General features: G+C 41.5%; 1 protein-coding gene across 2 annotated transcripts; it reads right to left on the minus strand.

Annotated features, from left to right (window-relative positions):
* On the minus strand, nt 1–27,793 carry ERCC5 (ERCC excision repair 5, endonuclease). Of its 2 annotated transcripts, none has more exons than XM_061171229.1 (15): nt 27,262–27,793; nt 20,381–20,556; nt 19,343–19,458; nt 18,852–18,938; nt 17,713–17,773; nt 15,485–15,628; nt 13,341–13,548; nt 11,877–13,001; nt 10,052–10,299; nt 9,576–9,695; nt 9,192–9,405; nt 7,251–7,395; nt 3,665–3,867; nt 2,432–2,514; nt 1–694 (listed from the first exon to the last, which is right to left on the minus strand). In XM_061171229.1, the coding sequence occupies exons 1-15, from the start codon at nt 27,347–27,349 to the stop codon at nt 104–106; spliced, it is 3,609 nt and encodes a 1,202-aa protein (XP_061027212.1). In that variant the 5' UTR covers nt 27,350–27,793; the 3' UTR covers nt 1–103. The 2 variants fall into 2 exon arrangements, with proteins under 2 accessions (XP_061027212.1, XP_061027213.1); XM_061171230.1 differs by having other exon boundaries at nt 552–665.
* Between the last annotated feature and the right edge of the window lie 5 nt (nt 27,794–27,798).

The raw sequence follows: 27,798 nt of genomic DNA on the forward strand, positions 1-27,798 counted from the left end.
GACTGTGCAAATACTTTGAATTTTATTATTTCCTCACAACAAATTCATGACGAAATGTTAAGCTGTACCCAGTTAGAGAGAATACATGTGTATTTAGGTGTCTTTAGATTTTCCTCTTCCTTCCTCTCGTACTTCTCCGTTTCCCCTCTTTCTTCCCAAACACAGACCTGGCGGTCACCAGGACGGGCTCTGCCTTCTCTCCGTCGTCATCGCTGGAGCTGCTCGTGGTGGCACCTCCGTCTCTCCTGGGAGCAGGCTGCGCTGTGCTCTGTGCATCTGAAGAGCTGACTTTTGACTCTACGGCTGCTTTTCCCCTTTGCATGTTCGCTACAGGGAAATATTCCTCATCCTCACTTGAAGAGGCATCAGATGACTGCGAGAGGTAGGCCTCCCCCAAAAACCCACCACATTCATGCCCCCGTTTAGAATCCGAAAGCCTCTTTCTTTTCGGGCTGGATGACTCTTTCCATCTATTTGCTGTGTCTCTCTTCTGGGTTTTTCCTTTTGCCTTATCGAGGAACTCAGAGTCTTTCTCCATGGCAACAGAAACTGCTTCTATTTCACTGGCTGCTTCTTCCCTTTCTTTTCTCAGCATACATGTCACAGCTCTGTTAAGTCTCTGGCTCTTAATACCCTTAGCCTCCTGTTTCTCCTGTTGAGCTAATCTAAAGAAAGAATCAATTCGGAGCTGCGTCTAAAAAAATGAAATAATAAATAATAATAATAATAATAAATCAGACAAGTAAGTAAACTTTCTAAAGCAAATCAAAGAATTCCACCCTGATTACTGGCATTGGATGACTCTTTCAGAAAATACTAATTCATTCTCTCTCAAAGCCCATCTCTCCCAAATGAATGACTGGCAGCAAATTTTACTTTCAAGATCGTACTTAAAGCAGTACATGTACCACCTCCGTCAACTAAGCCCTCCGCCCGCATATCAAGTAGGAAATCCCTTCCTCAGCATTGAAAGAGAGTTAAATATTTTTCAGGGGCCAAATATATCATCTTCTTTTAGAGCAACACAACTTCATGGGGTCTGTTTCTAAATTCTACTCTTCCCTTCTTTTAAAAACATTGTCATCATGTGATACCTTCAGGAAGAAACTTCACAGTATTATATATTAGGAGTCGTAGGAAATATTCTTGACTTTTGTTCAGCAAATCCACTTTCAGGAAGACATTCTTTAAAAATAGTTACATTTGAGAAAAGTTACATGCTGATGTTCATCACAGCATTACATACGAAAACCTGAAAATTCAAGGTCTACTAAGTGAAGTGAACCAAGTTAAATCTCTTTGACAAAATGTAATCTGGCCATCTGAAATAATGAAGGCCATGCAATACACAGAAAAAAAAACTCACCTTAACCAGTGAATGGGGGCTTTATTTATAACAAATTGCACTTATGTCTGATAATAAATATATGTGGGAAGGAGGGGAAAAATAAGAGAAAATGGACGTAAATGTTAACATCTGTATTAGAGGAAGCAAACAATGAGTAATTTTAATTCTTTTTTTTCACTTTCTAATTTAGGAGAAATAAACTTATATTAACGTCTACAATGAAAAGGGAGGATAGTATTACAACAAAATTTATCTGAAATTAAGGAGTCATCAGTCACTAAGCCAACTAGCTTTCCTTGTCGTACAATGGTGGGCGTACAATGTTTCCAGTACAGAAAGTCGTCAAACAACACGAAAGTTTCTGGAAAGGAGGTCTACCTCAGTTTTTTGTTTGTTTGTTTGTTGGTTTTTCCAAAATTAACCCAATGGAAAAGGATTTAACTTAAACATGTATCTTGCAGGAGATGGTCTGAATTCTGCTGAATGGTCTACCTGTATGCATGTTTTGTGGGCTGTCTCTGGGGTGGGAGGGGGTTTCTGTGTGGGTAGGAACACACTCATGGATAAAGCGAGATGCTGTTACCTACCTAAGGGAACCGAGGGTCATACAGAGCCTTCTTTTCACCTCAAAAATCTCTCCTGCCAGTATACTATGACTGAATTAGTACCTTTGATGATTCATTCACAGAGTTAAAGAATATCAGTACTTGAAGACACTTAATAATCAGAACTGCTTTGGACTGGGCACTTCTTAAACTTTTCAAAAATGAAAATAGCTCTAAAAGGGTAAAATATTTAACCATAAACACCTCAGTATGCAATCCATTATTAGATTGTTTTTCTCAAAGTCAGAGTGAATACAAAAGGATATCAAAGTTCAGCCCTAAGAGTGAAAGTGGAAAATGAAGACAAAGTCCAGCTTTCCCGTTTTCTGTTTTCCTGTTCTCTTACTAAAGTATAATAATTTTTAAATGTATATTACGTGCCCTAAAATAAAAGTAACTGGTCTTTAACAGCTGGCTCTCACAGCCTTCCTAACTTTACTCTCTATCCTGAACTTAGGAAAAGAGCTGCCATGATTACCTGCTGGACATTCAGTTGCTTTAATACAGGAAACAGAGATTCATCTGTCTTCGTCCTGTTCCAGCCAAAATACCGCTGACAAAATATGCAGGCAGTTAAGACTCATACATGTTTTTAAAGACATTTAAACAAGTGATAAATAAAAAGGTCCAAAGCCACCCTTGATTCCATTCCCCATGTCTCCAAAGATTTTCTTATTTATAAAGATTAAAATGATAAAAGAAAAGAATAACAAAACAAATTATTCCAACATAATCATCTGGCACGATGTTCTTATAAATATCCTCTAAGATAAAAAGATATTCAACTCTCATTTTAGGACATCAAAGACTCATGACTATGAAAAAAGGTTAACCTAGAATAAAAACAAATTTCTAATATCACATATATTTCTTTTTTCTTTGAGAAAAGATGTAGTTAGATTAATACTATGGCAAACTTTTAAACATCTATCCAAATGATTATTTAAATATGCAGAAAGGAACAGTAATAGAAAGAATAAAACTAAAAATCTTTTCTATTCTTTCAGAATGAATACTTAAGTATGTAGTGTATCTATGAATGCTTATCACTACTTACTTCAAATAAAGATTCTCTTTAAAACTAAAAAGATGATTCACAGTAACTAAAACATGGAAGCAACTCGTGTCCATCAACAGATGAATGGATAAGCAAAATATGACGTTACATACAATGGAACAGTATTCAGCCTTAAAAAGGAAGGAAATTCTGACACATGCTACAACTTGGATGAAACTTGAAGACATTATGCTAAGTGAAGTAAGCCAGTCACAAAAAGACCTATACTGTATGGTTCCACTTATATGAGGAACATACTTACAGTAGTCAACGTCACAGGGACAGAAAGTAGAATGGTCGTGGCCAGGGGCTGGGGGAGGGGAATGGGGGAGTTAGTGTTTAACAGGGATAGAGTTTCAGTTTCACAAGATGAAAAGAATATGGGGATGAATGGTGGTGACGGTGACACAACAATGTGAATGTATTTAATAACCACTGAACAGTATGTTTAAAATGGTTCAGATGGTAAATTTTATGTTATGTGTATTTTACCACAAAAAAAAAAAATTAAGAAGAGAGAGAAAGGAATAGAAAGGAGCATCTTAGCTGATGGAATATTTTTTTAAAAAACTGATCCAAGTTCATGTCCTGTAAGTTTTAAACCAAAACACATATTTGACTTGCTATTCCTGAGGTTTGAGGAAGGGAAAGGATATTCTCTAATCTTGTCGAGATCGGGTTTGCCCCACAGAAACGCCCCCTTGGACTCATCCACCACAGGCTTGAGGTAAGCGTCCGCCACGGCCAGGTTAGGGAAGCCAGGCGTGAGCTGCAACTTGCGTAACTTTTTTTTCACTTTGGTGTCATAAGGATTAGGTCTTATCTTCTTATTCTTTTGAGCTTCATGCCACCACTCGCTACAAGGCAAAGGAAACAAACCTTCGTGAAGCAGTAAGACCTGATGGCAGATGCACCGCAGACAAAGAGCTAAACGTAAAGTTCAGAGACGTAAAGTCAAGTCCCACCCAACTCCAGAACAAAGCCTATGACTTACCGAATGACACTGGTATATTTCTCGTGTTATTAACACAGTATACAATGAGGCCATCACTGACCGCCCCCTTCCCCTGGGCTTGGCGCTGTGTTAACTGCTCTACAGGCGCCGTCATCACACGAGCACAGGCCTCACCTCACAGACAGGGAAACTGGACTCAAACAAGCCGCTTGCTCAAGATTTCACAGCTGGGACTGGTACAGTCTCCCTCCAAAGCCCACACTCATAGAAAAGTCACAGCTCCTCCCTTTCCCAGTGGTAAAATGAAGTAATATCAATGTATCCGTATTATTTACCTCCAGTCAACTACAACCAGGAACCAAGAATATTTAATAAAATGTAAAAATGCCAAGATGTTAAATTTTTAAAATGCAGAATATAACTCTACATCAAGTGTGATCCCAATACTGGAAAAAAAAATGTATATATGCGGAGAAAGAAAGAAAAAGTAAACACGGATATTTAAAATAATAAAAAACACTAACAACTGTTATTTTACCGTGTGCTAGGCAATGTTCTAAGCGAGGATACGGCTGTTACTTTTCTTTATGTTTTATTCCTTTTTCAATTTTTCCATTGTGAGTATAAATCACTACGGTGGGTTAAAGCCCATTCTTGGACCCTCCTCCCAACAAGAAGTGGGGTCCATGTCCCTTACCCTTGAGTTGGGCAGGCTCCGTGGCTGAGGAAGGGACATTGTGCCAGGCCTTTAAAGACTGCAGTTTCCACTTCCTGTCTCTTAGAATATTTGCCTTGAAAGCAGCCAACATGCTGTGAGGAAGCTCCAGCTCGTGAGGGGGTCCAGATGGAGAGGGTCCAGGCCCCCCGGGCCACGTGCCGGCCGACAGCACCACTTGCCAGCCACGAGCGAGCCACCTCACGGGGCCCCTCTAGCCCAGCTGAGACGCCCCCGACACACCTGGCACCAGGAGAGACACCCCCACCCCGTGCAGCCTGATCGAACTGCGGATTCACGAGCAAAATCTCTGACTGTTGCTGTTTGAAGTCACTGAGGTTTAAGGTAGTTTGTAATGTGGCAACGGACAACCAGAAAAATTTACACAATTAGGATAAATAAATGGCATAAAAGTTAAAAACACAAATATAACCCTCTCCAATCTACACACTAACAGAACCTAAAAAACCCAACCTCCGCTGCTTCACATACTCATTGGTCTCAGGACCTGACTCACAGGCTCGGTCTCCACCAGTGCTGCACCTCAGCAAGGCAGGAGTGCCATCTAGTGTTCTAACTTCAGTCTTCGTGCAGGATCAAAATTAAAGAACATACTGTGTAGGCCAAAGCAAACACAGCTGGGCTGAACTCAGCCTGCAGACTCAGAGCAGCTCTGCTGTAAAGGGGGACTGGCGGGCCAGGGTCTGGTTAGGAAAAGGGAAAGCAGAGAAGAAAGCAAGGCGACAGACCCTCCCAGTCTAACTGCCCTTCCACTGTCTCCGCGCCCTTTAACTGCACCCGTCCTAACCCTGCAGAGCCAGGCAGGCGGGGGCAGCTCCTATCTGCCATCAGCGAGCTAAAAGACCAAGGCAGAAATTGCTAGAGCTGACTAAAAACGTAACCATTCAAACAGCAACAAACGAGCAAAAACTGTTGAGAGAAGAAAAACGGCGTAAACAGGCATTCACTAGATCAGCATGGCAAACTGTCAACAAACATGAAAAAAAATTTACTCTCGCCAATAACCAGGACACCAAATCGAAAAGTTAGATACCATTTTCACTTATCCTAAAATAATAATCGGATAAGAACTCAAAGACATGTAAAGTCATTCAAGGCAGTATCTGTTTAGACTTTTAAAAAAACCAGAAATAACAATAGGCATTTGATTAAATTAGTTATTCATGATACATCAAAAGACTCCTACGGAGTCATTAAAAACAGCAATGTAAATCTATACGTCGTTGATAATATGCCCTGTTCTATCACCAAATGAGTTGCAGGTAACATAAAAAGTATACAGCATCGTCCCATGCTTGTAAAAAAAATAATAATAATAACAGACTTATACGAGTATACTTGTGCGTGTGATTATATATAAAATGCATGTGTATATTGTGCATAGAAAAGACTAACACTGTATAAACCAAAATGTTATCTGTAATCTTTTTGATTCATATTTTGTCATTTTTGTAATGTGTGTTTATTTGTATAAAAGTTACTTGTACTTTTGCAAGTTATTTATATACCATGACTTACAAGCAACCTAACAACGTACCTCCAGTACATTTCATCAACAATAAGAAAATTATGAAAAGAGAGATGACGAAAGCAAAAAATAAAATACATCGCTATGTGTGCTAAGGCTGGAGGACAGCAATCATTTAAACAACTTTGTATTTAATTCTAATCACTGAATCTTCAGACCAGAACATCCCGAGATTTTTCAAACCAGGAGCTACGACTGGAGAGAACACTAAAGAATCATTAAATCAGCTACTGCCAAATAGTATCCCATGTCAAACTGATGATTAAAAGGTGCCATCACAATCTGTGACTAGACGAAAAACCACTGAATTGTACTTTAAAAGAGTAAAATTTATGCTGTGCGAAGTATATATTTTTTTTTGAAAAATGCCACCAAGGAGCAACCTTAAGAAAGAACTACTTTCACAGACAACCTCGTAACTAGCACCATCTCAGAATCTCCAAAAAACGAAGAGTGTACCCCAAGTACAGCACAACTCTGGGTCCCGGACAGAAGGAGACGCCACCACTGAATACATCACAGTCTACACGCAGACAGAAAACGTTCCTGGCATATAGCCCCATGCCCCTGTCTGGCCGACCTCCCTCAGAACACTCGGCACTCAGAAGTACAAGCACGTGGATGCTTCTCCCTCGCCCCCAGGGTATGGCAGCTCCTTGAGGACACAGCCTGGGGCTCAGTCACCTCCCCTATTCCAGCCTAGCACACTGTCTAGCACATAGTAGCTGCTCAGGAAATATTTGAACGAATGAAACGGTAACCTCTACACTCCCAGGAATTCCCACTGGACTGGCTATGTATCCTTAAACTCGGATAAGCCTGGCACCTCTAAAAATAATTGCCTATGATTTCATCAAACTCTAGAAAAGGGAAAACAAACTTTAGAAACCCCAACCATTACCTCCTCCTGTTTTCTCAGGGAACAATGATTTGTGACAGTTCACGATGTAAATAATAGTTCTGTTTAATTTGGGTATTTATATATAAACACCTGAATTAAAGAAATTAAGAAAGGACTTACGAGAATCTTAGGAGAGGTTCCAGGCCATGTCCAGGGAATTCATTGAGAATTTCCATGGCTGTAACACAACCTACAGTTGGTATTCCTTCTGTATAATCACTTCCAAGCAAATAGGCCAAATTTATTAATTTGTTCCGGTCCAATCCTATAAGAGTAAAAGTTATTATATATTTTTCCACTTTTTATTTTATACACATTTATTACATAACATTTATAAACACTTCATTATATAGATAATATACATGTATATATCCTTATCCAATTACCAAAGGTATCTCTCTTTTGCTATTTGAAATAGATTCCTTTTTTTTAAATGGCGTTGTGCTTGGATTTTTAAAGTTTCACGCATCTTTGCAGTTTTAAATGCCATATAACCTCTGACCCCCAAATTCGGCCCTCTCACCGGGACCTCTCCTCTGAACCACAGTCACACACACTCAACTGGCACCTTAACGTCTCCGTCGGGATGTCTAACGGGCATCTCAGAGACAACACGTCCAGACCCGGGTCTTCACGCCCGCAACACCCGCACCTGCTCCTTCCCCCGTCCCGCCAAGGGAAGGTTGTCTCTCGGGAGGCCCTGGGAGTCACCTGTGGCTTCCCCTCACCAAGGCCAGTCCACTCCATGCGCTGCTGGGGGGGTGGAGGGGGTCATCCTTGACTTCTCCTTCTCTCACATCCCAACCCAGTCTACCCGCAGAGCCTCTCCACCACACTCCGGACCCTACTTGATTTTGGTCTCCTCCTTCCTCTCCGACCTCACCTCTTGCCATCCTCCTCCTCCTCATTCACTCACACTGGCCCCTGAATTCGTTTCCCGGGCCTGCCGTAACAAAGTGCTCAGACTGAGGGGCTGAAACAAAGGATTCATTTCCTCACAGTTTTGGGGACTAGGAGCCTGACCTCACGGTGTTGGCACGGTTGGTCCCTTCTGAGCCTCTCTCCTTGGCTGGCAGACGGCCGGCTCTCCACGTGTCTGCACGTGGTCTTCCCTCTGTGTCCTAATCTCTCCTTCTTACAAGGACACCAGTCGGACTGGATTAGGGTCCACCCTAATGACCTCATTTGACCTTAGTCACCTCCTTAAAGAACCTATCTTCAAACACAGTCATACTCTGCGGTACCAGAGGTTAGGACTACAACACATGAATTTGGGGGAGACACAATTGAGCCCGTAACTATCTCCATGCTTCCCTAGAACACACCAAGTAGGCTTCTGTCTCAGGGCCTTTGCACGTGCCAGTCCCTCTGTCTGACATGCTCATCCCCACAGTATCCATAGCACGTGCTTCCTCTCTACTTTAGGCTCCAGCCCAAAAGGTGCCCATTAGTAAAGCCTTTTCTGACCACAGAGGACATGCACTTCCTGCGACTGCAGGTCGCTCTCGCCTCTCTTTTACTGCTTTGTTTTTCTATATGGCTCATACCACTGTCAAATTATGATTTATGTATTTTTTTACCATCTGTTTCTCCTGCTAGACTGTTTTATTCTCTGCTGTTTCCCCACTTCCCATTGCCAAGAACAACAACTGGCATATAGGAATCGCTCAGCGTGTATTTGCTGAATCAACGGGAGGATGAAGGATCACTGCCAGAAACAACAAGGACCATGAGGCTCGTGATTCCAGCAGGAGTGGCCTCCACCTGTCTCCCCACTCTACCACCTTTGGTTTACTCTGGAGAGCTCAGGTAACCAGTCAGGGCGTAACCAGGCCTGATGATTAAAACTGCAGAAAATGTCTGAACATTTCTAGGGTTTTAATTTCTTAGTTCCAAATTAAAAATCGTATTCTGCTACAGAAGCAAAAGATCGTTTATATGAAAACTTGTATAGATCTACCATTTCCATTAATGCACCGAATTAGCTCCTTGGAAAGAAAGAATTCATACTACAAATTCTGAAGGTAAATTTCAGAAAGCAATCGTACTCTGAAGTCTTACCTAATTGGTTGTGAAAGTCCACATACTGGTAATATTCTACAAACTTGTTTTTATTAAAAAAGTTTTTATAGACATGCCGTGCTCCGAACAGCCAAATGTCACTGTCGTCAGTGATCGTTCCGGAAGTTTGATCAGTCAGATCCAGGATGGCGCACTGAGCTTCTGCTTCCATGGGCGCCTCGACGTAGGGGATGCCGAACAGGCGAAGAAGTTCCTGAAGAGGTACAGACACACGATGACCCCTGCTGAAATGCAGGACCTGGCCTCCACCAGGAAGTGGGAGCAGTGCTTAAACAGGTAACTTAATGCACGTGCCCTCGGGGAGTCTGATTAAGGAAAGACGTCGGGAGGTATTGTTCGAGGACACCCAAGCTGTACACCTACCTGGCTTTCCTGGAACATCTGTCCCGTCACAGTAGCGGCGACCCGTTCTTGCTGCTGTTTTTGAGCTTTCAGTGAATTCTGCTGTGTTAAAAGGTTGCTCTCCAGCGTCTCCAGCTCCTCCTATAAGATAATTTGGTTTGTAGATAATTATATTAATAACCCAATTAAGTTCACTGGTTATAAAAAGCCTGTATTTAGTCTGACTGAAGTTACCAATAAGCTTTTTCTCCTTATGCAGGTTTCCACTTGGATTTCTGAGCAAGTCTGTAATACCTTTGGAGTTCCCTCACTAACCCACACGGGAAGTGGACACTATCCCAGCCAGGAACCTCCACAAGAAAGGAACCATGTCAGCAGGAGTAAGAAGATGGGTGCAAAGAGCTATTATGTCTTCATCCAGCAGCTCCTTAAAAACTCAGAAGCTACTTAACCTGGCTTCCTCAGCAATGAGTAAAAACACGATGTCACGTTATTACCAGGTCAACATCTTGCCATTCGTTGAGCAAGTCGTCTGCAACTTTTTCAGTTTCTTCAGGTGGCTCAATGTCCACGGCCTCCCTCTCAGAGTTGTCTCTCGGGAGGCCCTGGGAGTCACCTGTGGCTTCTTGCTTCTCAGTTCCTACTGGTTCCTCTTCACCTTGTCCAGAGGGAGGTCTGGAAGCTTCGTGTAACTCAGCTTGAAGTTCATCACTGCTATTTATACTCTGCACTTCAATGAAACTTCCTGTACCAAAATAATAAGATCATTTTGTCTATAACTAAAACATTTAAATTACCCTGAAATCATCAAGAGCTTTCCAAAGTATCCTGAAAAATGTTTTACCCTAAAAAGAAGAGATTTAAATGTCATAGAAAACATGTAACAGTAGTATATTGTTATTAAATAAATTTATTGATAAGTGCCTGTAACTTCAAAGTAAGCCTTTTCAATTAGACACACTGGCACTGTCTCTGAAATTAGGGACCACGCTCTCAAACATTTGCACGTTTGCTTTATACAAAAATGTCCTCTGAGTTAACTAATATTGTTTTGAAATTCAAAAAGAACTATCAGGGTGTGTACACAATCACAGAGTTTTTTAAAAATGTTTTTATGCTATTTCACTATGAACACAGCAAAGAGTAACGCTGTGACACAGAAGAAAGAATCCTGGATAAGGACACGGAAGAAATAGCTCTTCCTCTTCCACTTCCTTCCTTCCTCTCTTGATGTCCTTTCTTCTCTTTAAAAAGCATTTATTGATTCCCTTCCTTCACTTCAGGGGGAGGAGTCTGGATCTGAGGACACACTCAGGACGGAGGGGCTGGGACCAAGGGGACAGCCAGGACCAAGGAGGAGGCCAGTGATATCGGGAGCTGGTTACACACAGAGAATGAGCAAATAAGTAAATACACTGAAGATGGCAGAAGGTCCCTCACTGTTAGACAGGGAAATTATAAAGAAGGCAGAGTACAGAATGAGATCTGGGATGCTGGAGAAGAACTGCAGATACGAGCGTGAGCTCACAGTGTATACACAGCCCCACGAACAGGTGCCAGGGTTGGGATTCAAACCCCATCCAGTGGCCCCAGAGCCAGAGCTTCTTGGTCTACACTGCACTGCTCTCTCCCGTCTCCACCCTCTGGTCACCTCTGCAGGGGAGGTGAACCAAGAAGGCCAAGTGTCCCCCTGGCTCAACCTCACCTGGGAACGGCGTGGCAACTCAAGTTTCTGGCCGTTCTACACATGTCCACAAACGACCACAAAGACACTACCGTGAGGACTGATTCTGGGGTTAGATATAAATTTCAGTGAGTAGGCAATTTTGCAGATTTGAAATCTGTGAAAAATGAGGATTGACGGTACATAAGCATACATAGATACAGACATATAATATACATGTGTACATATAGAGAGCGAGAGAGACAGAGAGAGAGAGAGATGATAAAGCCAATGTGGTAAAATGCCAGCCACTGAGGTCCTAGGTGAGGGAAATAGAATGTTTTGAGATACTTTTTCAACTTTTTAAAAGTTGTTAATTATTTCAAAATAAAAAGTTAAAAAATTAAAGGGAAACTCACCTTTACCTTCTCCAATTAGGGTACTCCCTCCCTTTAAAAACAACAACGAAAAGAGTAGCCAAACAGCAAAGGTCAAGATTCCATTACTAGCTGTGTGTCCTTGGCAAAGTCACTTGACCCTTCTGGGCCTCTAGTCCACCACCTGAACGATGTGGATCTGGACTACACTAAAGCACCTCTCGGTTCCTGCAGAGGCGAAATCCTACTTTTCTTTATCTCTGAAAGAGCACAAGCACTTACCGTCAGATTCACTTTCTTCAGAGTCTATTTCCGTTGGTTCCACGGACGCTGGAACTGAAATTAAACCCTGGCCTGCAGATTCAACGGTCTCATGTTCTTGGATGGTTTTCAAGAAATCCTCATGCTCTTTGGCATTAACAGATGCCACATTTCCTAAGTCACTTATTGTCTCTAAAGGGACACTTAGCGTATCACTCGATTCTTGCAAACGGACGGTGCCTTCAGGAGCAGGGTTTTTTTCAGATTCTGTTTCATCATCACTTGAAAGAACAGAGGTGTCATATTTACTCTCAGGTGGAAGAAGAAGACCTTGCTGTAGCTCAAGCACTTTGGTATACGTTCCACTCCTTGACACGGAACTTGGACTTGTCGGAGGTGTCGGTATCCGCTCTGGTCCGCTCTGGAGCCCAGGTGCATCCCTGGGTAGCACCACAGTGTTTTCCAAAGGAACTGGGTCTTTTCCATCCTTAACTGCAGCCTCATCGCTTGTCTGAAAGGCTTCCTTCACCGGGGGAATAGACGACATCTGCTCTTTTGGCACGCTAGAGTCGCTGCCTTGACAAAAGGCAGTCCTCGGTAAGTGAGCCGATTCTGTCCGCTCTTTTTCGGCATCAGCGCTGGTCACAGGCTCCTCTGCGAGGCTCAAACCGGCTGCGTGAGACGCTGCTGCCAACGGCGCTCCTCCCTCATCTCTCATTTTAGGTCCTTCCTCAGTCTCCTCATCAGAACTGCTCTGGAGCGGTTTCGGTTTTCTCGCGCCTGCCCCTCCTGTCCGCACGTCGCTCCTGGCACGCACTGTCACATCTTCATCATCGTCATCGAGAGCTCTCTGCATGGCCAAGAGAGTCAGCGGCGACACAGAACCCGCACGGGCGGTGGCGGGCGCTCGCCTCTCACGGCGCAGCCTGCAGGTCTCACTCTCCAGCTCATCTTCTGAGCTGCCGCCCAGCAGGGCCGCCTGCACAGCCAGTAAGGTTCTCGGGGAAGGAGGGGAGGCGTCAGGCTCTTCCTTTGGCTCCAGCTTTTCACACGGAGATGACTTCAAGTCAGAAGACCTGCTGTGCATTTCACTGCATGAAGGAAGAGACTCTGAATCCACTTCTGCAATTTTCTTCGCTTGAATACCTTGAGAAAAATTAAAATATTCTCACTATGTAGTTTTACAGTTTGACAACATGCTTCTAGTTAGATGAATAAGAGCATACCGGTTCTCATAAATGAATTTATAAATTCTCATTTAATCAGCAACTAAGAGTTAATTTGTTAGTTAATTTTAAAGTGGGTTGGTATGATACTACTTAATACATTAATAGCTATATACATTTATTATTGCATTAATAATAATTATAGTCAATAAATTAAGTAGGACTTCATTCATATTATCTGGGGATGGTAGCTTACAGAATTCAGAGACACGACATATTTTTGGTTTTTAACCATCAAATAAGTGATGGTACCTGATACCTTTAATCAAGATGTAATGTGAAGTATCTTCAGAGACCACCCTCCTTGACTCTACCTCCTTCAAAAAGCCTCCTTCATCTTCATATTGCCTTTGGATTTGTCCTGAATGTTGTTGATTCATTTCCTTTTGGACATTCTCTATGTGTTGATTTAGATAGTTTTTTTTAAGCAAGCCTTTGAGCTGGTACTGTGAAAAGTCATTGGACTCCTAAGGCAAAATAAATAAATAAAATGATTTCTTATATTAAATACAGATAGTATTCCCATATTTCCATCCTTTCCCCCCAAAGGGGATAAAGAACAATTGATTTTTTCCATTGGTGGTACTTTCATACTAGAAAAGTAAAATTTGAATAGTAGGAAAAAGCTATAATTGCTTTGTTAAAGGATAATCTTTCAAACAAAAAGAATTGGGCAAAAGAAAGGAAATCATGGATACTGTTTATGATTCCATCATTTACTCAAAAAACAGTTATTGAGCATGTGATGCATGCCAGGCACTGTGACATGTTGATTCTGGCTTAAGTGACAATCTTTTAGAACGCAAGTGAAGTGCCCAGCACAGTTCCTGGTCCATAAAAGACACAATAAATCATTGCAATCACAGTTATTAGTAATACTTAACATTTATAAAGCATTTCCTGAGTAAGACATTCTTCTAAGTGTTTTAAAATATATTATCCCATTTTATTCTCAACCACCGATGAGACAGACGTCATTATCTCCATTCTACAAATGAAGAAACTGAGACTTAAACAGCTTGAGTAACCTCTCTAGAGCCGCATGGCTAGTAAGTGGTAGATCTGGGTTCAAAAGCAGGTTACCAGGGCTTCCCTGGTGGTGCAGTGGTTAAGAATCCGCCTGCCAGTGCAGGGGACACAGGTTTGAGCCCTGGTCTGGGAAGATCCCACATGCCGCGGAGCAACTAAGCCTGTGCGCCACAACTACTGAGCCTGCGCTCTAGAGCCCGCGAGCCACAACTACTGAGCCCACGTGCCTAGAGCCCGTGTTCCACAACAAGAGAAGACACCGCAATGAGAAGCGTGCACACCGCAACGAAGAGTAGCCCCTGCTCGCTGCATCTAGAGAAAGCCCACACGCAGCAACGAAGACGCAGCGCAGCCAAAAACAAATAAATAAAATAAATAAATTTATTTAAAAAAAAAAAACAAAAAAGCAGGTTGCCAAGCCTTATACTAAATTGCTCCTATTACTATTACGATTATTACTCTTATTACTTATCAATACTACTATTATCAATTTTGCATTTGCCCAATGTTCAGACAATGCAAAGGTCCAGCCTGTATGACTTAGAACTTCCTTTAGCTACCAGAAGGACAGATCCAACGAGCTGTGCACCATCCTACCCTGGCCTACCCATCCCAGAGGCTCTGTGGTGGCAGAAAGAGAAAAAATGGAGCAAACCATCAGGACTGCCTCTCTTTCTCCCATCCTTCCCACTGTTGTTTACATAATCCAAATTCTATTTCCTCAAAGACCAGCCAGAGATCCATTTACACTCAAGAAACAAAATGCTGGATGGATAGACTGAACCTGGATGTTTCCCCTGAAACAAAAATAAATTTACTTCTGTCCTTTGGATATCATTTCTGTACACCTTAGCATTTTCCTATGTTCACGTTCTTCGTGGAAAAGCAGAAAGGAGTGATGGGAAAAGAAACAGCTCCTGCCTTTTTCATATTTTTGATATCAAAACATGTTAATATTCTACAATGTATATTATGGGTTAAAATAACTTTTATGAACTAACCTAAGAATTGAACCACTAAGCGTACACTAGGCACTTACTATGTGAAAGATACTGAGCTGAGTGCTAAAAATACAGAGGGAGCAGGGTAGGCACATTTGGGTGCTAAAATCTAAAGAGACACTACAGGGTGCTGTGAGAACACAGAGCAGGAGACAAGACCTGGTCTTGGTGGAAAGTCAAGAAAAGCTTCTCTGAGTAAGTATTTATAAGTTCAAACTTATAAATGCATGTTTCATAGGATCTCGGAGATACACAAATGCCGTTTACTGTAAACGTACATTGTATAAGTAATGCTTATCAATTTTCTTTTTCTAATGAAAAATTTTGCTGATATTCTTAATTCTAAGCATTAATGCGCTGTTGTATAGTTTACCTCCGGCATTGCTTCAAATAATGTTCTTCTCCGCTTGGTAAATTCTTTCATATCAGTCAAGATTTCATGCTTTATTTCAGGGGGCAGGCTGCTAAAGTCTTCAGACTCAATATCTACTGCATGAGGATTCTGAAAGAACGCCTCCTGTAAAGAGTAAAACGTAGCACCATGAAATTTACACTTTATACACTTAATTCTATTCACCATGACAGATTTTTTTCAGTGCTTATATCATAAACAGAGTTCTGCATAATCTACAGTAGGCTAAACACAGTTGTACATTATCTGCCATAGGCATCAAAGTGAATAGGCAGATTAGGGGATGTATCCATTCACTCATTCATTCATTCAAAAGAAAAAAAATACTTGCCAGGCACTGTTCTAGGTGCTAAGGAACTATAGAGATCATGCCAGCTAAGGTCCCTACTCTTAGAAGCAGAACAAGAAACATGATAAAAAAATAAGTGAACAAGATAACAATGAGAAAACAACGCAGGTCAATCTGATAAGAGAGTTAATTAGAAGAACAGAAAGAGAAAAAACATTATTTGATAGAGAAGACCCCACTAGAAATAATGACCTGCAAGCACGGACACGAAAGACACCCAAAAACCTGCTCTGGGACAGAGCATCTCAGGCTGAGGGAACAGCAAGTGCGAAGACCCTGAGGCAGAGATGAGCCTTATGAATTTGAACAATATTTATAGTCCCCTTAGTTAGATAAGTTCTGTCTTGCTCTTAACCTAAAATCAAAAGTAGTCATTAGTAAAGATAAAATAATACAATTTGCTCTCTTGTATGTATGCATGTTGTGTGTGTGTAAACCAGCAAGCACTTAGGACAGGCCAATCATTTCGCTCAGAGCTTCCCATGTTTTCCCTCAGGAATGTTCCCATCGTCCCTACGAGGAAAGCATCAATATTATTGTTTAAAAAAAAAAAGGAAATAAAGCCTTGGAGAAGTTGATTTGTCTAAGATCTCACAGCTAGTGAGCTGTAGAGCCTAGACTTAACTGCAAGTCTTTCTGCCCACAGGGTCCACGGTCTTCACCAAGACTGTGCTCACTTGCTGCATTAATAATGCAGGACCTTCACAAGCTGAAGAATCTTGCAGTTTCAGCTCAAAAGTCTTCTACCAGACATACCAGACTAACATGAACATACAAGAAACGGTGAGCTTGGGAATCAAAGAATGCTACCCGCTCTTCTGAGAAACGTGGAAAAAATTTCAAAAACTTGTACATGCAGCACAATCTCAACTTGTAAGCAAGTTGTGCGTTAAAATATGCGTGGCGGTGGCTCTGCAACCTGTGCACGGTTCTCTGACCCTCTTGTTGCCTAGCTCCCCTCCCATTAAGTGGGGGCTGGCCCTAACCAGCTGCCAGTGAACAGCACGCCGTGGAAGGAAGGCTGCGCACCTCCCACAGCTGGCCAGAAAGGGCAGCGCGGGCCCTGCTGGCACTGCCTCTTGGGCTCCTGCCCCGGGAACACAGCGCCACGCTGTGCCGGAGCTCAGGCCACACGGAGAGGCCACGGGCGGGGGTTCTGGCTGACTGGTAGCGTCAGTCGCCGGGCACGCAGGGCAGGAGGTCTTTGAGGGGCTCCAGCCCCAGCTACCGTCTGACTGCACCTACATGGGAGACACTGAGAGGGAACTGCCTCGCTGAGCTCATCAACCCCCAGAACAGAGAAGATGATGATGATAAAAGACTGTTTTCACAGCACTAAGTTACACAGCAATAGGTAACCACAGCCTGTGCACGAACATACATCTTCATAAATATATACATACACACATACCCTTGATACACATACACATACCCACACACACACACACACACACACACACACACACACACAGCTATTCAACTATACGGGGGCGGGAGGGGTACTAATATACAGCAAAATGTTACTAGAAGTTATTCATGGGTGATAGGCTTTCCATATTTTTATACAGCATTTCTTATTATTTCTATTTATTTATTGGTTGGTTGTAAAAGAAAGATGGCTTATTTTGGATATCTAGATATGCATAATTCCATACATATAAGTCTGTGTATATTTTATATGTACATACATTCACATGCACACCCAGTAAAGAAGGTGTCTGTCTTTATTTTTTACCAAGAACATTCATAAATCCATACTACCTCATTAAAATTATTCATCTGCAATGTTATTCATTTCAAATAATAGAATAAATCCTGAATTCAAAAATTATTTAAATACCTGTAATGCCTGTTTTTGATTCATTCTCTCTTGCCATTCTTTTTCATCCTCCTCTTCTGAACTGAAAGTCAAACACACGTTTATAATATCTATGATTTAATGACAACTTACAAAAATATTTCTTGAGTGCAAGGTGCTGCTAGTTACGGGAGCTACAACAGTGAGTAAGATGGCAAGAAGTGTGCCGTCCTCGGTCTCACAGTCTGGTGGGGACACCTGTAAGCGAGCGATCGTAACATGACCTAATATCTCCCATCACCAGGGCAGATCAGGTTACCGAAGCTGCAATTAGGGGTCACCTCACCCCAGGAGCTTTGTGAAATCTCCTGCAGTTACACTGCCTGATTAAGGGGTTGAAGTTTTATCCTAGAGAAGGAAGAATCGAGGAAGTGCTTTAAGCGAGGAAATGACAACATCAGATTTGGGTTTAGCAGGTTCTACACTACCAGCCAGACACTGGGCTTGGCAGGGAGGGGTTCCCGCAGAAGGGTACGATCAGAGATGGAGACACAGACAGAAGTGTGGAAGCCAGGACGGTAACCTGGAGACACGATGATGGCCGCAGCGGTAACTCACAAGCTGTGTGGCCTCACAGGAGCCCCGGGAAAGGAGTGGGGGAAGGACAAGCTGGCCCTCCACCTGCACGTCAACCAAAGAAGCCGCTGAGGACTGCCAGCCAGCCGGAGGGAAGAGCGCACAGGGGTGCCCGAGGAAGAGTGGCCAGAGAGGGTCCCAGACATCAGGCTGGGAAATGCAAAGCAGCCACTGGATTTAGCAGGGAGGACGTCGTGTGCGGACTTTAGTGATGGCGTGAGAGAGAAAACACCGGGCTGAGAAGCAGGTAGAGACAGCTGGTGTCAGTGAAGTGTAAGAAAAACCAGAATCCACGTCTCCACGAATTCTAAATGAACAGTGCTAGCACAGGATCCAGAGAATGAAAAAAAAAAAAAAACGCCACAAACCACCAAAACACAAAGGTAGTAAATAAAAAGTTTGGTCTTAAAAAATATTCTAGAAGGTGTCGAGAATGCGTATTTCAGATGCATTAAATCCCACATGCCTTACTATGTAGATAAAACAGAAAGGTTTAAATCTGTCTGAATACAGCAATAACATTTTTAAGTAGTTAAAACATTTACCTATCTTTCTCTGCCTCTTGTAAAGGTGGCAAAACATAGATGTCATCTTCTCTTTGAACTTGAGTAAGACTGGGAAGTGCTTCCTCCCTGAAAAGTACACAGAGACTTCAGCAGAGATCACAGGAAACAGTATTCTGAGAGTCAATAATACTCCCCAGTGATCACATAAACTCTGACGAGGAGCTGAAAAGGGGAAACCCAGGGGCGATGGGTTCGGCCCCTGCTGGCCTGGCTGCCGGGCCGCTGGACGAGAGAGCAGCCTCCAGAAAGAGGGGACCTGTGTTCTGAGAGTAAAACGTGCAAAAGCAACGCGGCAGCTTTCCTTTCTTGTGATCAGAGCTGATTCTCACAGAACAGAGAGTTTTCACAACTTCAGTCAACTAGGTCAAATGGACACCCCATTGATTCCTCTCATTAGGGAAAGGCAGCCACAAGAATCCTATGCAAAAATTTTAAATTAATCTTTAAAATTAATGTAATTCCCCTCTTGCCTTTTGCTTTTTAAGGCAGTTTTGATAACTTGTCTTTTCAAAAATGTTTTCAAAAGCTTCTCAGTAGTTTTTTTGGAGTCATTGGTTGCCAAGTCCTTTCTCTGCCTTCTTTTAGCCTGTGAAAAGAAAGGATACAGGATTTTATTTCAAGGTATTAGTATATCAAAAACACTTCTGTGGGTTTTCTCCCTAGAGAATTTGGTTTGTCTGAGTTTTCGGACTATGGTTGTTTTGGTGTCTTCTCCTAATTACCGTATGAGTGAATACCTGCAGGTTTTTGCTGTGGAAAGGACACCCAGAGTTTCCAACTAAGGAGTACTTAATGGGTTGGCTATCATACAATATATTTGGGAAGCTATTAATTTACTTTCAATTTCTTTTAAATGTCCTTTAATGTCCTTAAGAAGCCTAAAACTTAATGATATACAAGTAAGTAAATGCTTCCCTAAAGGGATTATTATATTAATTAACTAATTTCTTCTTTAAAATGCCACTGTTAAGCCAAAACCAATTCCCGATATTAGTTTTTATAAAAATACATTACTGGTATGTAACTCTGTCCTTCCACATCCAAGATTATGTCATAAGAAATCCTAAAATGTATAGAAATATCTTGTAAGAAATGTCCAAAACAGGGAAAAATGGAATAGTCTCGGTGCTTACAGTTTAATACAAGGCAGAAATATCAAAACATTCTTTTCATTTCTTCTTTTTTAACTGAGATAAATTGCCCTATAACGTTGTGTAAGTTTAACTGTAGAACACCTAAGAAGACACTCTAAAGGGAAAACTCTCTATTGTAACTTTAGTAGTTTTATTAAAAGTTAAATATTATTGCACCTGTGATATACTTTCAGAAACAAACCTCTTTTAAAAGAAGAAGTGTTTGTTCAAGATAAATTTTTAAAAGTTGAATTAAACTGGATATATGTCGAAGTTAAGTCTTGACTTCCAAAATTCTAAGGAGAAAATTTAAATTGTATGTGAACTTTTCCTTCTTTCTAAGAACGCACAAAGAATACAACAGATGACTCTTACCAGGGTCTGTTTCTTCAGTAGTGGAGCATCCCCATCAAACACAAAAACAGGGCGAATTCGAAAAAATAAGAGTTTGCAGAGCCGATGGAACAAAGTAAGAAGATGAGCATTTTCTATTGAGTTCCCGTGGCGATCCCGAACTCCTTTAAGTGCTTGGTTTAACCAGATGCTAATATCTAGAAGGACTGTTAATGGAAAACACTTTGCAATTTCTTCCCTCACCCTCACAATTTCAAATTCCTAATGTCTGATGTCACCCAAACATTAAAACTGAGCACTCATCACAACTCACTTGAAACTGAAAAATGGTTAGCCCTGATGGAATCTACCTAAAATCAGTTAACTTTATTGGGGCCCTGTTATCACTATTTACATTCTGAATTTTAAAATCTTACATAGACATATGTCTCCTTTAAAAAGTCTCATTGCAAAGAAGTGCTTCTTTAAAAAAAAAAAAAACTAATGATCTGTATGGAATTTTAGTAAATTAACACAACTTTTTTGGAGAACAATTTGGCAATTCATAGCAAAAAACTTTAAAACTTGCATTCTATTTTATGTAAGAATTCCAATTCCAGACATTTATCCTCAAGAAATCATCATAGACTTACAATAAGAGTTACTTATAAGACGGCTTGTTTATAATAATGAAAATACTAAGAATAAAAGTTTTCCAACAGGTCTTTTTTTTAATTAGATTATGATATAGTGATTTGCTGGAATCCAAGGGTCCCTTAAAAATGGAAGTCGCAGAAGCACATGAGGCAGAGAGTCACAAAATATTATTAAAGGAAGTAAAACAGGTTACAAAAGTATGGAAAATATAATTCCATTTTATAACATATGCAATATGCTAAAAAAAGACTCGAAGTTCAGACATCAAAATATTAACAGTAGTTGTCTTCTGCTGTGATTACCTAATTTTTCCTTCTTGGAGTCTACTTATATTTTTAAAATTTACTAAAGAATGCTTTTTAACAGATTATTTTCTATTTGTTCATAAGAGAGGGACACAGCCCTCTGCCCGCTCCCCTGACCCACCAATAAAGTGCTGACTTCAGCAGTGATGGCCCTCAGGCCCTCCCCTTTCCTCCTGTCTGCACTGGCTACCCAGGTGATGTCCGCCCCCCATACCACAGCCCATACAGCACCGAGCTCCACACATGCGCGTCTGCCCCAGAGCGCTCTCCTGACCCCAGGTCGGACGGCCTCGTTGACATCTCTACCTGATGCCTCAGCCGTTTCGGACTTACCACGATCAAAACTGAACTCCGTATCTTCTCACCAGGCTGCTCATGCCCCCATTTCAGTGGATGTCACTCCCATCCACCCAAGCCAGAACCCTGAACGCCATCTCATGTACGCCTCCATCCAGCCATTGCCAGGTCCTATCAGTTCTACCTTTTAATCTATCTTGAAACTGTTATGTTAGATTTCACCGGCAGACCTGTAGTGAAAACCCTTGGAAAGCTCCCACTGCCTTTAGAATAATATCCAAAAGTCCTTCCCACGGCCTACGAACCCTGAATGATCCGTCCTCTGTTCACCTCTCCTGGCTCAGGTCGAGCCACTGGGTTTCTCTCAAACCCTGGAAGTTGCTAAGCTCCTTCCTGCCTCCAGGGTCTCCTCCTTGCTCCGTCCCCAGCCTGAAAGAGCCCCTCCCTCTCTGAGCCTAGAGATCCCCTACTCTTAGGTCTCACTCTAGGGGTCACGACCTCAGCCGAGATTAAGACCTCCAGTTACACACTCCTATTCAAAAACACCTTGCTTATTTCATAGCAGAAATGTTTCTATGCACTGGGGATACAGTACTGGACAAAACAAAGCATTTGCCCTAATGGAGTTTACAACCAGTTGGGGGGAATCCAGACTGTGAGCTCCATGACATGTGTAAACCACACTGCTGGGCACTGCTCTCCCTCTCAGAGCACACAAAAGGCAACAAAGACCTGCTTTCAAATGAGATGAATGGTTAAATATTTAAATGAATGTACATTACCTAGTTACTACCATAAAAAATTAGGCCCATCAACAATTAACTTAATAAACATTACATAAAAAATAACTAGTGGAGAGCAAGCTATTACTAGATTCATTCCTATAATATTTGAGGGCTACTAGGTGCCAGGCATATCCAAGATCCTAGGGATAGAACAGTGAACAATACAGCTATGAACAAAACAGATAGGGCCCTACCCCTGAGAAACTTGCATTCTAATGGGGAAGACAATGAAAATCAAGTATAGACGTCTAATACATTAGGTTGCTGGTAAGTGCCAAGAAAGAAATAGAGCAGAGTAAAAGGACAGAAGTGTGATTGGTGGTCAATAGCTCTTTAGTTAGGGAAGTCCTATCGGAAGAAGTAACGGAGCCCTGAACGAACGAACAAGAGGAACGAGGGCGAGAACAGTGGAGCAGGAGGTACAGCAAATGCAAACGCCCTGGGACAGAAGCAGGCTTCCGTTTAAGGACAACATGGCAGGTGCACGGCCAGAGGAGCAGTAAGAGGAAGTGATGGGTGTATATAGTCACTGGAAGGTTTCTAGAATGTGACTGAAGGATCATCCCAGTGGACATGTGAGGAATAAACTATAAGGAAGCCAGCTTTAAACTAGTTACAACAGCCCGAGTGAAAGCAGAACGCAGTGGTGAGGATGATGAGAAGTGGTCAGAAAAGGGTCCATCCTGGAAGTAGGATCTGGTATTGGCTTAGCTCTGTATTGGGTCAATGGTGTTGTTACTGGGTAAATATTTCTAATTGGCTTGTTTCTGGTTGCTACACCGTTGTATCGGATGGAATAAGTTTCTACTTAGCCCATTCCTTTAAATGTTATAATCAATGAGAAAAATATAATTTCAGATCAGTAGCTCTCAACTCTGCTGTCCTTTGAAACCAGATATGAAGCTTCTGAAACACAGATTGCTAAACACAGGTACACCTAAAATTCTAAATCAGAGATTGAGATCGGACTTTTTTTTTTTTAATTAATCACAGGTAGTGCCAATTCTCAGCCAGAGTTGAGCGTTCCAGCTTAAAATTCTTTTTTTTTTTTTTTTTTAACACTCTTTGACATAAACCACAGAAAGATCTTTTTTGACCCACCTCCTAGAGTAATGGAAATAAAAACAAATATAAACAAATGGGACTTAAAAGATTTGCACAGCAAAGGAAACCATAAACAAGACAAAAAGAAAACCCTCAGAATAGGAGAAAATATTTACAAATGGAAGAACAAAGGATTAATCTCCAAAATATACAACAGCTCATGGAGCTCAATATCAAAGAAACAAACAATCCAGTTAAAAAATGGGCAGAAGACCTAAACAGACATTTCATCAAGGAAGACCTACAGATGGCCAGGAGGCACATGAAAAGATGCTCAACAACACTAATTATTAGAGAAATGAAAATCAAAACTACAATGACGTATCACCTCACACCGGTCAGAATGGCCATTATCAAAAAATCTAGAAACAATAAATGCTGGAGAGGGTGTGGTGAAAAGGGAACCCTCCTGCACTGTTGGTGGGAATGTAAATTGATACAGCCACTACGGAGAACAGTATGGCGGTTCCTTAAAAAACTAAAAATAGAACTACCGTATGACCCAGCAATCCCATTACTGGGCGTATACCCTGAGAAAACCATAATTCAAAAAGAGTCATGTACCACAATGGTCATTGCAGCACTATTTACAATAGCCAGGACATGCAACCAACCTAAATGACCATCGACAGATGAAAGGATAAAGAAGATGTGGCACATATATACAATGGAATATTACTCAGCCATAAAAAGAAATGAAATAGAGTTATTTGTAGTGAGGTGGATGGACTCAGACTCTGTCATACACAGTGAAGCAAGTCAGAAAGATAAAAACAAATACCGTATGCTAACATGGAATCTTAAAAAAAAAAATGGTACTGATGAATCCAGTTGCAGGGCAGGAATAAAGAGGTAGACATAGAAAATGGACTTGAAGACATGGGGTGGGAGGGCGAATTTGGGGTGAAATGAGAATAGCATCGACATATATACACTACCAAATGCAAAACAATTGGCCAGTGGGAAGCAGCAGCATAGCACAGGGAGGTCAGCTTGGTGCTTTGCGATGACCTAGAGGGGTGGGAGAGGGAGGATGGGAGGGAGGCTCAAGAGGGAGGGGATGTGGGGACATGTGTATGCAAATGGCTGATTCGCTTTGTTGTGCAAGAGAAACTAACACAGTATTGTGAAGCAATTATACTCCAATAAAGATATACTATAAAAAAAAATTTTTTTTTAAATTTTATTTATTTTTGGACTCGCAGTGCAGCGTGTGGGATCTTAGTTCCCCGACCAGGGATTGAACCCTTGCCCTCTGCAGTGAAAGCACAGAGTCCTAACCACTAGTCCGCCAGGGAATTCCCGCAGCTTGAAATTCTTAAAAAAGAAATATGCAGAATTAGGCAAGCTGAAAATATTTCCATAATTTAATTTGTCTAATTTCAATAAGTTTATAAAATGCAACATTAAATTTATCCCAGGACTGGAAAAGTTAAATTTGCAGCCAAGCCAAAAACCATTTTACAGATGAGACCCAAAAGACCAGTAACATTTTGAAACAAAAAATAAATTACTTTAGTTCTATTGTTAGGCGATGTAAATTTTAATTAACCCCTATTAGTATGCAAAGCCTAAAGAGACTAAGATTTTGTTAAGAGTTAAATGTATCTTACAAATGTTAAGGTCCATAAGAGACAAAAGTTTAAATATTAATTCTTTATTATTTGACACAAACACTTAGATTGCATAAGTAAACAAGACACTCATCTAGAAATGGTAAAAAGACCAAATTATTTTAGGGATCCAAGAATAAATTATGAACCTTGTATGTCATGAGTAATTTCTTCATTAACAAATAAAACCAAAAAACCTGAATATATTTCAGATACTTGACTTGGAATTCCCATGAAAATGAAACAAAGCAAAATCAATTACAGAACAGCAAACAACTAGTCTCCTTTTACATATATGTATATATGCATATATATATACATATATATGAAGTTACCATTATAACTACAGTACCTTTGACAGTCTTCTTTTAATAATTCATTCTTTCAGAAAAGCCTGATAACCCCATGAAAATGACTTCATGTCCCAAAAAAGTTTCTGAGTCATCTGAAAATAGATGATCTAAATTAAATTCTTTACCTTTATTTTGGACAACTTTCTAAAAAATCAGAATGCTGAACTTCACATCACATCTCAATTGTTTTACAAATTATTAATTCTTCATACGGGCTGCAACGTAAACTGATCTAAATCTTTGCTGAAGTTTTAAGGGTTCCTGACACTGAAAAATGCTTTCATTCACATGTACAATATATATTGATAGTTCTATGAAGAAAATCTTCAGAAAGCAGTAATTTGAGAAACCACTAGAGGGAAGCAATAGCACTTGTGATTTAAAAAAACTTTCCCACAAGCTACCTGGCATAAAACTTTTAAGCCACAATTCATTACGGATGTATTTCAAGATGACTCACATTGCAAAAAACACAATCATCATCATCATCATCATCACGTTACTTTATTTAAAAAATTATCAATGCTCCATTATGTATAAGTTGTCTCCATACTAAAGTCAACGGCTCCTTTCACTGAATCCCCATATCCTCTGACAGTGCATTTACCACGGGACAGCAATTATTACATGACTGTCTCCTCCACTCCGAGTGGAGATCCTAGGCTCATAGGTTCCCACTTAGGGAACTGGTGTAAGGTACCACCAGCTTCTGGAACACAACAGACACTCAAAAAAAGAAAGAAAAGAAAAAGAAAATGAAGACTGCTTAATGAATAAAAAGATCAAAACGTCAGAAACAGCCTTCACATGTTTTGGTAATGAAGAAAAACATTAAACTCCAAAGGCACAAACAAAACCAGCCAAACATGCACACAATCAACAGTCCTTAAAATGTCCATCATAGAGGCTGGGAAGAAAATAATTCACTGCAGACCTTTTGAAATCTTTTCAGTGTTGTACTATATGAATTTCCTATTCCAAAACACATAACAAAAGATAATAAAAGTTACTTTTTAAAAAAAAAAAAAAGAAAAGGTCAAACACTTGCCCACACTTTTCTTCCTCTAACATACATAAATAAAGCAAGACTTAGGACAGCAGGCAAAACTACTGGTCGGAAGTCCACTTCGTTTTCTCCATGCTGACCTCCCTGTCAGGATAACAGATTTAAAATTTACCATACTAGCAGCGCCAGACACTATTCTAAACTTCTCTCATTTAAATAACCCCTTCATTCCTCACAACAACCCTGTGTGCAGAGACTATTATCGCCTCCACTTCCCGGATGAGAGAACTGACGCATACACAGGCGCAAAGCACCGCCCCTAAGTGATAAAACAAGACTCCAATCCAAAGCTGTGTGACTGCAAAGCCAGGGGAAAGTAGACACTTAGAAAGCAAAGGGGGGAGGGGGGTGTTAAATTGGGAGATTGGGATTGACATATACACACTACTATATATAAAATAGATGACTAATAAGGACCTACTGTATAGCACAGGGAACGCTACTCAATACACTGTAATGACCTATATGGGAAAGGAATCTAAAACAGAGTAGATATACGTATATATATAACTGATTCACTTTACGGCAGAAACCAACACAACACTGTAAATCAACTCTACTCCAATAAAAATTAATTTAAAAAAGAAAAGAAAAGAAAGGAAACATCCCAAAGAAGACCCTATAGCTATCCCCCTGGGTGAGACCTTCAGCCTAACAACGCCCCTCTGCGCCCCCTGGAGAACTGAGAGCAAAATCCTGGCGCCCATCATGCATCCCTGGCACCGACGCCCGGAAAAGGATACCCACGGCAAGGACCTTCCCCTCCAGCGTCTCCGGGTTGACCTGCCGCCCGGAGCACTCCAGCAGCTTCCAGAGCCCCTGGACTCCCATGAGCGAGGTGTGCCCTCGGAGCGCGTCTCGCGGGCGGGATCGCGGGAGACCTTTCACTCCAAGTCTTCCACAAGGGGCTGCACCACCGCCCCGGACCCCGAGAAGAGCTCCCCCAGCTCCCACCCGGAGAAGACGGAAAACAACCAGGAGCGCACAGCTTTCCAGGGAAAACCGGCCCCGGTGAAAACCGCACTTCTCAGAACCTGACACGGCCTCGCCGAAGAAAGACGGGACCAGAGAAAGTCGGAGGCACAGAGGAACAGGTCCTTGTCTCGCCCAGCGCTTTGGCCTAGATTTCTGCACTCCTAACAGACGACCAGGGTGAGGGGATAGCTCAAGCGAGATAAACAGCCAAAAGACGTCTCTCAGGGAACCCCTGTCTCCTCTGGCGGTGGGGGGCGCGTAAACTCAAGCGAAACGGCGCCGCCCGGCTTCCGTTTAATGCGTCG

Source organism: Eubalaena glacialis, chromosome 16, assembly GCF_028564815.1.
Source record: "Eubalaena glacialis isolate mEubGla1 chromosome 16, mEubGla1.1.hap2.+ XY, whole genome shotgun sequence".
Taxonomy (NCBI): Eukaryota; Metazoa; Chordata; class Mammalia; order Artiodactyla; family Balaenidae; genus Eubalaena; species Eubalaena glacialis.